At 40.4% G+C, this 16,248-nt stretch overlaps 1 protein-coding gene across 12 annotated transcripts in view; it reads left to right on the top strand.

Annotated features, from left to right (window-relative positions):
- vav2 (vav guanine nucleotide exchange factor 2) overlaps positions 1-16,248 on the top strand; it is a 194,088-nt gene that overhangs the window by 49,205 nt on the left and 128,635 nt on the right. For all 12 annotated transcript variants that reach the window (XM_086300242.1, XM_086300244.1, XM_086300250.1 and 9 more), the window contains exon 2: positions 5,515-5,631. In XM_086300242.1, the coding sequence (XP_086156368.1) occupies positions 5,515-5,631 (117 nt within the window). The remainder of the gene's footprint in view (positions 1-5,514; positions 5,632-16,248) is intronic.

The following is a 16,248-nucleotide window of genomic DNA, read 5'->3' as shown; positions in this document are numbered from 1 at the left end:
TGCTGCTCTCCCTCACCTGCTGATGGCTCTCTTCCTGCTGTTGTAAAGATACAGAATGATTCACAGCCTCTAGTCACAACATGGGGCTCCCAGCTCCCAGACAGGCATCAGTCTCTTTCATTGACTGCAGTTCTGTGACTGACTGTCTGAGTATCTGATGATCTGATCTGACTCACCTCAGTCTGCTGCTTATAAAGCCCTCTCCTCTCCTCTCACCATTTAGTTCCCCTCTTATTTGACTTCAATTGCTTTACGTGCTAATTATTGCTCTTCTTCTGAAAGTGCATGTATTGGTAAAGTTATGTTTCCCCAAGGGTAACGGTTCTAAAATGTCCAACAGTGAAAAGTATACTCTAGTGAAATGAAAATATAATCACTACCTTTGGAAATAAGGTGAGCCAAATGCACGATACTGTGTTTGCAACCTTATCTGCAAGCTATACCTAGTGCTTGTTATTGTGTCTGGACAAAATAGTTTATCTGAACAACCTACTGCATTGCGTTGTTTTTGAACGCACCCTGGACTTGTTAGATGTGCCTTGCTGCATACACTGCCAAGTTTATTAGAAACAGTTTTTTCTTCATACACTTTTTTTCATTTGTTTAAACTGTATTCTCTTCTTTGTTATATCATAATGGTTCTGTTAAAATACATTTAGATTTATATAAAATACTATTACTGTTGTTTTGGTTTCACTGATGTCACTGTCTTTGCTTAATGGGAACTCTTGCCAGACACATCTGGTACCAGAAACAAAGTATCTTCTTTCTTTCTTTCTTTCTTTCTTTCTTTCTTTCTTTCTTTCTTTCTTTCTTTCTTTCTTTCTTTCTTTCTTTCTTTCTAATGTTTTGTTTGTAAATTTGCATCTAATTTGTGAAGCGATAGGGGCTAATTGATTCAGGAAACCGGTTCTGATCAGATCAATTTGGAAGCAGTTCTTCTAAATTCTAAGCCTTACATACAACCTCCTCTCTTTTTTGTTATTTCTTCCCCGTGGGCTGTGATCTGCCCCACCTCATTCCCCCTTTTCCCAGACACCAAAGAGCTACAGTTTTTTTTTTCTTTTGGGGGGGAAGCAAAAAACAAGTCACAGTTCCCTGTTACTCCTCCTCTCTCCTTCCATATTCATTTGCACACTTTTCTGCATCCCATTTCTCTAATTTGATGTTGTGCGGTTCCAGGAGGAAGTTCTAATTTGTATCTTCTTAGATATGAGCATGTAGTGGGTGTGTGCAGATAAGGACCACCCTCCCACAGGAATAATGCATTATTCTCTGTGTGATGTAGCGTGGTGATATGGTGGAAGGGCTTGTCAAGGATGTGATGGGTCTTTGTTACCTGACTTTTTCCTTTTTTTTCCCTTCCTCTTGCCTTCTATCTCGGCACTCCTCCATGCCTTCCTGACAAGTGTGCCTCTTTAAAGAGCTGTTTGCTGTTTGACTGAGAAGTCAAAATCAGAACATTGCTCCAGTGGTGCACACACACCACCTTGTAAAAAGCCTCATCCCATCTCTCTCCCTCTCTTTCTCAAAAATCGTATTTAACTTTGCCATATCTGTTTTGCTTTTCACTTTCCGTTGCTCCTAGACTTTCACTTTCTATCTTCTAAACATGTGATTTAGTTGAAATACTTGCACTGATGCCTGAATCTGATTATTACTGAACTTGCTTCTAGATTGAACACCTTTAGAAGCACGATTTTCAAACTAAAGTGAAGTAAGAGGAGTACTGGGTTGACACCACGTTGCCTTCAGGTGGCAAAGACTCAAAGCAAACAATAAACACACTTGTGTGCTCAACAGAAATGCACACAAGCTCATTTGTTTGTTCACAGTTGCGTTTTTTTTCCTGGTATGTGGGGGAGGTATTTATGCAAAATACCACGTCTCTATTTCCATCTTTTTTTTTTCTCCATGTAAAAAGAGTGTTTTGTAGGTTTGAAGAATTCTTAGACATCAGGTGCACGCAGCAGAACAAGCACGATAACAGCTATTGTTTTAGTCATACAGCCACACGTGGGAGTTATCATCTTTTTGTTAGTAAAGTTTTGGAAGTAGACTTCATAATCAGTGAATATGTCTTTAATGAGTCTATGCTGGAAAATAGTGACAGATGCTTATCATAGAGGCCCTAGAGCATAAAGGTAATGTTGTTTGGTAGTGGCTCCATGTTATAGTGGTTAATACAGTTGCCTGAGACACCAAAGATTCCTGGTTCCAGACAGTTAAAGTGACTGCTTACCTTCAGGCTTCCCACACACAAGACATTTTCAGTTTCTAAAGCATCTGCTTGTATTAGTTCTATTATTATTATATTTTGTTACATACCTGACTGGTGGGAATAATGCCAACGTAAAGCCGCTTTTTCAACAAACTCAAGTCCCGAAGTTTTCTCCATGGTGTGAATGCCTGCCCAGGGTTTCGCTCTAACTCACATTCTTTGCCTCCTTTAACACCGAGTCTTTTGTTTGCTCAGAAGAGTTTTCACAGTTTCTCCGATTGTTGCGCCATTCAATATTTCGACAACATGGGGAAGGCTATCAGTGGCTAACAAAAGCACTGTCCTCCAGTCTTTCATCTGGTGGCAGACACACACACACACACAAACAGAACTGCATAGCTAACGTGACACTTATATTCAACCAGTGTGATTGCTGGTGTTATTATTATTCAACGACCAGTACCACCAGATTGTGCAGGAAACGTTAAAAATGATGGATATACGATTGCTCTGAGTTCATGTAACTTTGAATTCTCCTTAAATTAATAAAATATACATAGTTGGTGAATTTTAATTAAAATTCTGATGTTTCTTTTTTATCAGTGTCTCAATGCGAGATGCACTTGCAACCCTCTAAATAAAATTCAGGATTTTCTGTGCTTTGCCTTGAATTTGTTCCAGACACTGAGGTAATACTTGATAGATTGTGCTGAGGACTACATCAGCTTAAGGGGATGACCATACTCTGTTTTCTATCAAGTGCACCCACTCTTCCCACTCTAGGAGAAAAAGTATATGTATTCTATTTATTTACTTTTTTATCATTATTTTTAACTTCGATCATAGCAACTGTGCTTATTCCTACAGTGGTTTTCTTATCGCCAAATATACATTTGAATGTCAGACACATCTCCCGCCTGCTGATCCATATCTGTAGATTCTCTCTTTCTCTCGATTGTAAACCACTCCAGCAAATGTTACCTTTTCTTATCTGAATTGGGAAAATAAGCTTTTTTTCTTCACCCCATTCACAGCACGTGTGGATCTGTAGACAGGATAACCTTGGTTGCTGAACTGTAAATGTCACTGTGGCTTGCTAGCCAGTTGCATTTCTTTTCACAGGCCAGTGTGGCTCTCTTACAGGGGCACACCCGTGACACCAGGACTAAGCAGATGTGCACACATGAATGAGAATGAGTCAGCAGGGCTCTCACTGTTGACCAGGAGAGGCTGGCTGAAATATCATCAAATGCCAGAAATACTTGACAGATGAAAGATTATCAAAGAGATAATAGCAACAAACACGATGTGCTCTGCAAAAACAAACCCCCCCCCCAATCCCTTCAGGGTGAAAACCAAGGCTGAAGAAGGTGATGACCAGGCGCAGCACCAGGACACACTATAGCTCATCAAGCTGCAGAAAGGCACAATGCACACCTCTCAGTGCCTGGAAAATGGATAATACTGCACCTGAAAACCCACTGGAGCTTATTGTTGCTGCCTTTGAAAGGATTTTAACATTAACTAGACATCAAGCGTGACTTGCAAGGCTTCTGGTTAATTTACTGGTTTTATCCAACAGCTATTACAAAGATGGAGTATGTTGTCAACGCTTTTACTAGAATCAAAGCAATCAAGTTTTTTGTTTCATACATACTCACTCATTTATGTCTCCTTTTGTGTGTTCTTTCTGCTTCCATGGCCATCAGTTTATATCGCTTGCATGCAGAAAATTGAAAGGGCATATCTAAGCAGCATCTGGATTTGCATGCTAGGTAATTTGTTCTTCACACAGAAAGATGGTAGATGGGAGGCAGTTATGCTTATTAATATTTCAATACTGCGGTTATTGGTCTGTGCCTCAGCCCTCAAGGTTTATCTGTGTGATGGCGTATTTTGGGGACTGAGACCATCAATATTCGTGGCAGGAGGGTATTATGCAGTTTATTATGAGCATCCTTTGCCTGCTGTAGGTTCCCAACCATTGCCCCCAAATGGCTCTTCAGTCTCAAGATCACTAACTTGTGATCTTGAAACAGTGTTCAGCAATTTATTTATTTTTTTTACTGCCAGTGTAAAAACAGAGGGTGCCTGACTGTCATGCATTAATTTAGACTGGCATACTGGCCAGGGTAGTTTAGCGGTCTGCAGGGTAGTTTTACGTTACAGCATCAGTGGATCTTGCTTAAAGTGTGTAGTTTAGAGATGTTTTATGCATATACTCTTTATATAACAGGTCGATGAATTTGGTTAGCAAAGGTGTATGAATCAACTGTATGGTCCATTGCCCATAGGTCACAGATAAAATACTAGAATTTCAATTACCAGTCTTCTTGACTGTACTGTTAGTAGCATTAATGCTATTAGAATATTATTGTGGTTAAACCCCCCACCAAAAACCACAAAGTGTGCACTTTTGCAATTTAAAAAAAAGTGTTTAATTGGATCAATTTTTTTTTTAAAGGGAAAATGGGAGAAAAATGGGCCATTGTGTTGAGATCAACTTTTAAATCCTACCTTTTTTGTGGAGGGGGTGGTGTGTGTGTGTGTGTGTGTGTGTGTGTGTGTGTGTGTGTGTGTGTGTGTGTGTGTGTGTGTGTGTGTGTGTGTGTGTGGTCCTCCTTTTTATATAAAAAAAAATGAACAGATTAAGAAGCTGAATGCTTTCCTAGCAATTCAGAGACAACATCATTAACTGCATGGACTTGTAAGACTGTGTCTCTACCTGTATATACGCTGAACATTGGAATATTCACATTTCTGTAAAATTTGTAAGTTGCACATGGCATTTTAAAAGGAATTTGTGTAATTGTTGTTGGACACTCTTGAGACCTTTCAGTATGAGGTAAATGTCAGAAGCCATCAGGTCGAGTGTGCCTCGGAGCAGGTCTTTGCTGCTGGGCTTGTCCAAGGACACCTTGTCTCCTCTCTTTGCACTCCTTATTTCAGTCTGAGGAACAGCCCATCAAACTCAGGAGAAGCAATCATCAGTTTCATATTTGGTGCTGAAAACCAACACAAACACATTGGGAAGGGATAAACTGGGGCAGCCTGGCCATCATTAACCAGGAAATTATCTATTTCCAAGAATGCTGTGGCACTGAATTATAATATTAAACTGACAACATGTTTCCAAGGAAAACATACTTCTTGTTTAGTCATGTTGATAAACACCTAAATGAGTCCAAGATGTGTTTTTTTTTGTGAGTGTGTTGTTGTTTTTTTGCTTTCATATTGTTTTGTGAATTTATAATTAAATGATATTATTTATTTCCTTTTTTTTCTGGTTTTAGTTCCTGTGTTTGAAGAACATCCGGACATTTCTGAAGGTGTGTCATGACAAGTTTGGGCTCCGTAACAGTGAACTCTTTGACCCGTTCGACCTCTTTGATGTCAGAGACTTTGGCAAGGTGAGTTAAACATTACAAAACATGGATGCATGTTCAGCTGTTTAGTCTCCAAAATGTCCTTTGACATTGCATGGGACAGAAACAGTACTGCCCACTTTAACTGCGCTGGCTACTTAGAGACATGATGTTGCTTGTGTTTCTGATAATATCAATCAGGCTACAACATTCAAGATGTGGCATTTTTCTGATTAGATCTTGTTCTACAGGCTGGAGTTTGAGTCTGGACATTTTTCAGCTTTGAAATGTGGAATTTGCTGCGTTTATCACATGATACTCGTTTTTCTTCTGCTGTTACTACTGCTTGTTTGGAACTTATGAATACTCATTTTGCCCTCAATATAATGTGAAAAGCATGTGTAGAAGACATGTGCATTATAGTGCAGCATGCCTGTAAGGCTTGCATGAGTTTAAAGGTAGTTCAAAGTCAAACTGGTCAGCTGGTTACATTAGCTGTCATTGTGGAGCTGAGAGCTCAGCTGAGCATTTGGTGTGTAGCACCTCAGGGTCAGCAATCTCATCTCGTGTCACTAAGTGACGAGAGTTAAGTGCAATACTCTTTCCTAACATTCTGCAATCTGTGTCTACAGTAAGGTGGGATATGTGTGTTGGCCCAACAGTGAAGATGTCTGACTCACTTGTGCATAGTATTAGCTGATGAAGAGTTTAATGAACATTTGTTTTGTGCAATATTAAAGTGGACTTTTAAAAACGTATTTAGTGGTTAACCAGAGACCCTCAGAGGAATTTCCTAAATGTGAAAATTTAGGCAGACTGCAAAGCTACATGTTGGCTCCTTGTACCTGGCTTGACAGCCAGACATCTAGGAAAGAAAAACACTCGAGGTGGTTTAACATCAAATCAGGATTTCTTTGAAGATGATCTTAGCACTTCTACCAATTTGTTGATCCAGAAAACTCAGGAGGGGATTATATTTTTCTACCAGAACTGGGAATACCTTAGGATGCACCCAGCTGTTGTACATACCTGGGGGAAAACACTTCTGGTTACTTTCTTTCATCTGGTCCTGAAAAAGTTTATCATCAAATCAGCTGGTTTAACTCCAGGTTTATATATCATTAAAAATATCAACATACAGCACTGCTTTTAAATATGACTTTTTTCCATGCATCTCTCGCTGGTTAGCTTAGTCAAAAAGTAAAAACTGGATGGCAACCTCTTTGGCTAGAAAAAAAATGTGGTTGCCCTGTGATAATAATTTTGATCAGATACTAGTCTGCAACCATGGTTTTCTCTAGTGTGTCTGTTGTATAACAAGACAATCATGCCATGGTCAACATATCGTGTTGGTTTCAGCTGCTGAAGATGTAATAGCTTTGACTGCACCGTGTGTGGCTACAGAGTGAGCCTTGGCTTCTTTTCGGCTGTTAAAACAGGCTGCATGTAATGCATGATGTTCATAAATTAGATGGTGGCAGCTCATGCCATTGTGCCAAGACTTATGTGGTACATGTTTATGTGATGTTAATACTGTAGCCTTTCAGCTGATTGAAAAAGCTGTATTTATACTGAAGCCTGGAGAATATTCTGTAGAGGTGATGTATGAATAAACTATATTACATCATTTTTGAATGATGACAATGAGGAATGTTATCTACTCATTAATCTATTAAATTCCAGATCTTAAACACGCTCGCTCATCCTGCTGTGGGCTGAAAAATATAGGCCCAATGAAAGAAGAGGAAAAAAGGAATGAAAGGAAAGTTAAAGGAGACAAGGACTCATTTGGCAGTTTGTAGATAAACCACAAGACGATATCTGAGAGTCAATGAGCTTTCAGTGAATGGTATTAAAATCCAACGGCAGTCAGAATCAATCACATAGGCCCTCCATATGTCAATTTAGAAATTGCTTTTGTATGGTCTCAGTGGTGGCAGGCTTGTCTCACTATTGATTTTCCATTAAGGGCCAAACATCACATTATAATATATTGAATTGAGCAGATCCCCACTAATGTGACATACATTTAAATAGTGAGCATGCCTCATAAACGGAAGATAAAGAGGGACGTTTTATTCTTGCAGTTTATATGAGCCATCCTCTTTTGTTACCTTGACGCAAAAAATGTCGTGTCCACGTCTGATACAGAACAATGGGACATTATGAATTAGGTCCTAAATATGTGAATAGGATACAGTGAAAATATCTCATTCTTCCCTTCTTTCTGTACTATTTTTTGTTGAAAATGCTTGGGATCAGAGTAACAAACAGGGCATTCTGCTAAGTACAGCCCTAATGGTTGGTTGGAACTACAGTGAAAGCTATAATTTAAGAGTGGAATTAAACCAGATGGGTTTGGGGAGAGGGTTTTTTTTTTTTTTTTTTTGGTGGCAGAGCTTCTATAAACATTAATCAGCCCCCATCCACCTTTCATACCTCCACATTTGCTGCCAGGGGACCCAGAGTTCATCTCCCTTGGCCTCTGGTCACCATCTCTTCCTCTAATGATGGCTTTCCGCAGGTCACAGGCAGAGAGATTCAAGGCCAAAAGAGCCCAATGCTATTACAAAGTAATTGTGCCTCCAAAACCTCCCCGCTACGTTTTCCAGCGGGGCTGGTATTGAAACAGATGAAGCAAATAACCAACTCGATGTTTTCTACCGACTTTTCTTTTTTTTAATAATCAAAGTAATTTCATCCCAAGACACCTTTGGCCACATCCAACTTCGGCTTATGCTCGCTTGTTTTGTGAAGCCCTTGTATGCTTTCATGCACATATCGCCACACTTTGATTCTTTGCGCTCTAACCCATCCCCCATCATTAGAAATTCATTATGACATCATTAAACCAATGAAATACAGCTTATTACAGTAGACCCCAGAGAACGCTTTTATTTAAACACCTCCCTCCATCCGAACCCAGCCGCCTCGTTTCCTTTCTCCCAACCTATTTTAATTAGCCACCAAAGGAACATTGCTGTCATTTAAATGAACATGGTAATCAGTTTATTTGGCTGTTGCCATGATTAGCATAATTAGCCTGCACCTGTTAACCATCTATCAACAGTTTGGTAATTTTCCATGTGTGACTGGAGAGCAGTGGAGGAAGGAAGCTTTCTGACAGATTTGCTGTCTTCATTAAAGGAAATGGCGTCATTTATTTGAGATGCAGCCAGAGTTGCTTGGATCCATTTCTAGATTGAAATAGCCTTGGATCCATGACTGAGGGACTTGTGAAGTGTAAAGCTATAAAAGTAATGCTCAGTGACTTGATAGTGAAGTGTCAAGGTGAATTTCACTTGTAGGCTGCATTTGAATGGAAAGTGGATGTTCAGTACGTCATGGTCCCCCGTTTTTAACCTAGTGTTTTGAGTTTTGTTGTGGTTTCATACCATTGCATTAAGAAGACAATTTAAGTTCAAGCTTTGAATTTAGTCCTGACTTTAGTTCTTTTGAGTGTCTCTGAGTTTATCTATATTTCTAGTTCATGGTGTCTTGTTTGATATTAGGGTCCTTTTATGTCTTTGTTTCATCTCTGTGTCTTGTCCTCAGCATCTCCTGTGGAAGTCAGTCTTGTTTCTATGTTTATTTACCTTTGTTTCCCCAGTTGTCTTTGTCTGTCTCTGGTTTCTCAGTGTCCCTCTCTCTCCCACTCCTGTCCCTAACTCTCTAGCTCTTTCTCTTGTCTCTAGCTCGCTGGGTCTCTCAGTCTTTCAGCTTTGTTATGTTTCTCGTACTTCCTGTTTTATTCTGATAGTCACTTGTCCATCATTGTGTGCTGCATCATGTTTCGTTTTCCTTTCCCTGTCTGTCAATTAGATTATACCCAGCCGTGTTCCCCAGGTGTTTCCCCTCTGCCCTCATTCCCTGTGTCTATTTATTAGCTGCATTTCCCTCTGTTCCTCGTCGCAATCTACCGCAATGCTGTGTGGGCGTTCTGTTCAGTGGTTCTCGCTAATGTGCTCTGGTACCTGCCAGTAGGGCTGGGCCATATTATACCCTTCACGGTAATACCGGTATAATGTTAGGCAACGATAGGAAAATGAAATATCGCGATAGAATGGGAGTAAAACGCGCATGCGCAGTGCCTTTGTTTTCATACGCACATGGCCGATTGTTGAGTGAAACAGATGAACCAGAATTGGTTTGTAAAAATGGTGCAACTTCCGTGATGTGGAACTGGTTTGGTGTTTGTCCGTCAGATACACAACAAAGCACATTTTTTTGCAGAACATGCAAGCGGCCGTTGTTATTGTCATATTTGTCGGACTAAGATGCTCTTAAATCTGGGAGTAATCTGGGTCCTAAACTCCGTATGCTTCAGGTCAAACAACACTGCAGCATCACTTAGAGTTAAAAACTGTCTAAATTCTTTCATCTTTAATAAAACGATCAGCATTGCTGCTTTACCAGGTGTAACTATAAAGTTTAACTTCCAGGCATCCATGAAAACAAAAGTTATTACATTTAACGGAGTTAGAAGTTAGCAGGAAGCTAGCGGAAGTTAGCTCGCTAGTTTCGCTAGTTACCTAAGCATGATATTGCATGTTCTGACTGAGAGATTTCTGAAAAAAATCAAACGTACAGCTCTGCTATCACTTCCAACATAAATGAAGACAGGAAACTAAACAGCAGTGATGTTTGTAGGGTTACTGAAGTTGGGCTAGCTGGTATATAATGATGTGCTACGTGATCGCTAGCGATACAGCTATGTTAGCATAACATAAACAGTGAAGCTGGAGGACGAACACTAACACTTTTCCACTTATAAAAGTTAACGTGAAGGTTCTTCATGGTTAGAGACAAATGCAATCGCATGGCAGGATGCTGTAAACGGACCAAACTTCAGTCAGGAGAACAACTGAGATAATCCATCCACAATACAAGGTTAGTCATTAATATACTGCAACAACATGGGAATAGAGCAGCTGCCAGAGAATTCAACATTAATGAATCAATGGTACAGAAGTGGAGGAAGCAAGAAGAATGAGTTTAATAAAGTTTGATTTATCTGACTGCTTTGTTTCGCTTAATGTGCCTTATAATCCCGTGCACCTTATGGTCCGAAAAATACGTACTGCACACTGCAGTTTAATGTTGCAAAGCACCTCTTTTTAACTTCAGTGGATATTATACATGGTTATGCTCAGGATATGTCAGCCCATTTCTACTGGAAATGCCTTTTGGTTAAACTTTCAGCAAGGAATTTGCATTTGCACTGTTACATTTTTATAAAGCTTTAATGTACATAAAAACCAGCTTCTTGTTTAAGTGAAAATAAATGGAAGGTTGTCTTTTTGCGCTAGTAATGTTGTGGAGTTGTATTTTGTCTCGCATCAATTATATCGTCGGTTATATCGTTATCGCAAATTTTCAAATATATATCGTGATAAATATTTTTGGCCATATCGCCCTGCTCTACCTGCCAGTTCTGTGTATTCTTGGAAGTTTAGCAATAAAGCTCCAGTGATTCCAGCCCTGTGTCTGTGTTCTGGGTCCACAAGCCTGTCTGCCACACAGTGACACATGACACAGTGTGAGTTTGTGTTTATATGAATCAGATACCACTTTGCAGGGTTATTCAGATGACAGCGAGCACATTTTTCAGTGTGCTAACAGTAACTTTGTGCTCATTTTCCACCAAGTTAAATTATCCACTTTAGAACTTTGGAAAAGTATTTATGCTTGAAATTTGCTTGAATTTAATGTGCTTTAGAATAAATCCTACATTTCATAGTAGGATAGCACAGATATTTGGACAGCATCGGAGGCTATAGCCTAATCTAATGTCAAATACACAATACAAACCTTGAAACAGATGGAGAGCAGTAATGTGAAGGAATCCCAGCACAAACACGCACCAGTCTCCCCATTTCATTTGTACCAACTGCTCCTTTTTCCAGCAGCCTTTCTTTCTCCTCTGCTCTTCTCCCTGTACACCAACTGCTGCACCTCCACCCACCAGTCTGTCAAGCTAATCAAGTTTGCAGATGACACCACCGTTATTGGACTCATCTCGGACGGGGATGAGTCTGCCTACAGGAGGGAGGTTGAACGTCTGGTGTCCTGGTGCAGCCACAACAACCTGGTGCTGAATGCCCAGAAGACAGTGGAGATTATTGTGGACTTCAGGAAGCACACAGCCCCACTCCCCCCCATCATCCTGACTGACACCCCCATCACCTCTGTGGACTCATTCCGCTTCCTGGGTACCACCATCACCCAGGACCTGAAGTGGGAGCCCACCATCACCTCCGTCATTAAGAAAGCCCAGCAGAGGATGTACTTCCTGAGGCAGCTGAAGAAATTCAACCTGCCAACACGGACGATGATGCAGTTCTACACTGCAATCATCGAGTCCATCCTCACCCCCTCCATCACCGTGTGGTACGCTGGAGCCACTATCAGGGACAAACAGAGACTGCAGCGTGTTGTGCGCTCTGCTGAGAAGGTGATTGGCTGCAGACTCCCATCTTTGCAGGACCTGTACACCTCCAGGACATTGCGGCGTGCAGCTCGGATCTCAGCTGACCCTTCTCACCCTGGACACAGTCTGTTTGACCTGCTCCCCTCAGGCAGGAGGCTCCGGTCCATTCGCACCAGAACCTCTCGCCATAAGAACAGTTTCTTCCCCTCTGCTGTTGGACACATGAACAATAACCATATGACTGTTCCCGCTACTAACACATGACCCTACGCTGTGTCACTGCATCATTCCATGATTGGCACTGATCACCACCTGCACTCATGTATATATCTTTCAACGTAGCACTCTTAATTCTTATTCTCATGTATATATCTCATGTATAGCTCATGCACATATCTTTCTACGTAGCACTTTTAATTCTTATCCCTACTTTTATTTTTTCATGTCTATTTAAGTGCTATTTATGAACACTATGTTTGCACTGAAGCACCGCAGCAATTTCCTAATGTTGTAAACCTGCTCAACATTTGGCAATAAACCCCTTTCTGATTTCCCTTCCTCACTGTCCTCCTTTCCCACTCATTCATCTCACACCACTTTCACTGTGAGTGTGTTGTGATAAGACTTAGCTAGCTGCAGGCGAGCCACAATTGTGTCGGGACGCCATGATTGCCAATGGTCGGCGGTGTTTGATTACCCTGTCTGCTGCCCTGAAATCTCTGCACACTGAACTCTGCTCCTTTCATTTCCTTTCTGCGCTCTGTGGCTGAAAATAGCTAGTTGCTTAGCATCCACGCCCAGTGCTACTAACATCTGGAACGTGCCTCAACCACTGCTGGCCACTTGCCTGAATGCTATTTACTGAAGTATGTTTTAACCTCAGTTACACACCCTTGTGCTCATTTGTAGCCAGTTTGTGAACATGTCATACAGTATAAAATATACATTCTAACCCTAGGAGCTCTTTGCAATTGTTTTCATTGTATTAGCAGGCTTGCTGCATTTCATGTACTCTGTGCATTATTTTGTTATGATAAGTTAAACTACTCAGAAATTGCCTAGCTTATGGAATTATTTTGCTTCATTTCTAGTAGATTTGAGTAAAAGAAATGATAGGTAAGACTTGATTTGCTGCTTAATGTCACTAACATTACAACTCATGTGCATGAAGGAAAGTTATTGTGCATTTGGAGAATTCATATAATGTGTTTGCTCTGACATCATAGGTGTTTTTATTTATTTATTTTAATTTTCACCAAAGCTGGAGTTACAAAGAAGTTCCTGAGATTAATTATCCGCTGAAAGCTTGTGTTTTTGTTTAGCAATGGAAATTATATAAGGCTGAATTCTCCACTTAGTGTGCAGGCTTCCATGCTTGGTGCATTATTGGTATTGATTCACAAAACTGCGAAATGGGTTGTGATCTGTGCCTGTCAGGTTCAGGCTGGAGAGAGTGTAGTAAGTGATAGAGGGAGGTTTAAGGGTCAAGTAGCCAATGTTGGCAACTCGGGTGAATGCGTCAACTTCCATTAGTGGCCCCATCCTCAGCAACTGTCCTTTACCTGTCAGGGACTAAGTGGATTTTCAAAGCTAACATTCTCAGTTACCTCATCCTTGTGAAGGAGATAAGGCTTTCTGTATTTCTTGCAAAATATATGCTTGTGAATGTTTGTTGGTGCAACTGGGCTAGTTTCGAGGCAGTGCAATCACTTGTGCTTATAGTTTAATGATAAAGTTGATCTCTAAGACACTCTGGGGGGGGGGGAGATTTGTTTTTTTTAAATTATTCTGATGTTTCTTGGCATTCTTTAGCATTTAGCTTCCAGTTACAGTCACACAAAAAGTACCTCAATATTGTATATTGGCTAAGCTTGAGCATCAAACAGGGGCGTTTTGCTGCCTTAACTGTTCGTGGGAACTACAGGGAAATCTTCACCTTGAAGTTTTATGCAACATTTTATCATCTAAAAGAACCTAAAAGAAAGATCGCTTATGCTGACGTTAGATTATTACTACTTACATGTAATGCATCAGTATCATAATAGAGATATTTCAGCATTAGTAGGATGCGTTGTGTTACTTCTGCTTTTACTTGATCTAAATTCCTCATCTACCACAGCCTATCCACCAACAAAATATCCCTTGATCCAGGATTACCCCTACTGCTCCCAGAAGAAAGAATCTATCCTTATAACCTTCAGTGAAAACACTCCCTCCTGCCTCAGCAGACAGGTTTGTGGCTGCTCTTTCCATCCCTGTGCTCTCCCTCTTCACCGACTGTCCATCAAGACCCCCCGACTGCAAGTTTTTACATAAAGCTTCCTAGATAGAAATGAATAATTCATTGTAAATGCCACGGTGCTGATGATATTTCTCCTAACATTAATTATAAATGAAAACTTCCTCCCTCTTCACGTGTTTAGACCCCCTTCTGTCTCTCCTTCCCGTGCTACACTCCCACAGCCTCATTACTTCTGCAGCTCGTTATTGCCACACCCGTCAGAACAGGTGGTTCAGCGGAGGGGTGTAATGATTCTGAGGCTAGGACCAAAAACATCCACAGGAAAGTACCATACTGAGTAATGATGTGGAACTGTTGATGTCTACTTAATTTATTAGTCAATAACTAAGTACCAGGTAGTTATAAAGAAACTCTGTCACGAATTCATGTTGAATTCACATTCTCTTCAACAGTGACAACGATGCTTACTTGAAACTATATTTATTTTGTTTTATGAAATTCTGTTGTTGCAATCACAAAGAAAGAAAGAAAATCTTAATGCTATTCAAATGTTGAAACTAAAGCGACAATACCTTTCTGCATCAGTGGCAATATCTCACATAGCTTAAGTGTTTTGTCTTTGTTCCTTTCTTCCTCTGCAATTTATTTTGCTACTATTCTTCCTCTGACAGCATTGAGTAGGAGTGTCATTTAAACCACACGCTAAGGAGAAGGAAAAAAAGCAAAGTGATGGGCTGTTTTAAAACCGTTTATTGAACTTTTAAAGCCCGGTTTAGTGTGAATCCCACTGTGGAAATAATTGGCCTCTTTTGTTTTGGGTGGCAGTGAAGGTTACTATACGCTGCTAGAAAGAAACTGACAGGGAAAAAGAAAAGATTTGATTTGGCTCAAGCTTCGTGTTCAGCCTGGCCCTTTTGAAGATTCTCAGCTCACTGTTATGCATTGCTCAGTACCCAAAAGGCTGCTGAGGTGTGATCACAACTCTCTCTCGCGTTCGAACTGTGATTCATTGGTCACTGGAGGGTGTGTCCTTGTTGCGAGATTGGTGTCTTGGAGCACAGCACGACTAAACTAAGGGGATAAATAGGAAGGGCCCCCACAGAGCAAGGCTGCTTGAATTCATCGCAGCTGGTGTGAGCTCTCATTATTTCCCCTCCCCCAATTTTTCCACCCCTGAGGCTTCAGAAGCACAGCTGTGATGGACAGGTATCCTCTGAGGTATAGTCACTGGAATGAAAAAAAAAAGACCTCACCAAAACTGCTGTCTGTCCTATTTTTCACCCCTTCATTACAGCGATTACTTACAAATGGCACTAAAATACAAGCCCACTGAGCTCATATAAATCATATTTATTTGAAACTGGATTTCAATATATATTTTCCATTATGTAATTGTGACATACTTGCTCTCAAATTGATGATTATTTCCCAAACCTTCAGTGTTATGGCATAAACAATGACTCAGCACCTTATTATTTCAGGAGACATTTGGCACTCAGAATGTCAAGGTAGATTTAGAGAAGCAGGAGAAATAAGCTACTTTTTAAAAAGCCATTAGGTTTAACGAATGGCAGTGTGTGTCAGAGAAAATGATTCATTTGTTTGTTAACAAGGTGGGATCACTAGGAAAACTGCAAAAACTCTTTCTCTGCACTTCCAACACCAGTATTAAGTGGTATAAAGGGACAGAGGCACCAATAAAAGGAAAAGCTTTTCCAGTTAGTTGCATCCTACCAGCGTTAATGGACCCCGTATTTACTGACGCACAGTAAAAGTCGGTCATTGGGGTTCGGCTTGGGGTCTAATAGTGAAGATCTCGGCTATATAAACATCTAATATTTCAAATTAAATGATTTTAAATGAGAATTATCATTTCAAGTACATACTATACACAAGATGAAAAGATGTAGCTACACGGACTCTTCTTAACTGTGCATGTCAGGTCGCTGTTAAGACATCATTGTCCCACATGTCACATAGAAATCAAAGA

Source organism: Aulonocara sp. 'chitande type north' Nkhata Bay, linkage group LG7 (genome assembly GCF_057382095.1).
Source record: "Aulonocara sp. 'chitande type north' Nkhata Bay isolate Kocher_YH1m ecotype deep benthic linkage group LG7, A_spYH_male_GT1.1, whole genome shotgun sequence".
Classification (NCBI taxonomy): domain Eukaryota; kingdom Metazoa; phylum Chordata; class Actinopteri; order Cichliformes; family Cichlidae; genus Aulonocara; species Aulonocara sp. 'chitande type north' Nkhata Bay.
The sequence above is the reverse complement of the archived record's forward strand: the minus strand, read 5'-3'. Positions and strand labels throughout refer to the sequence as shown.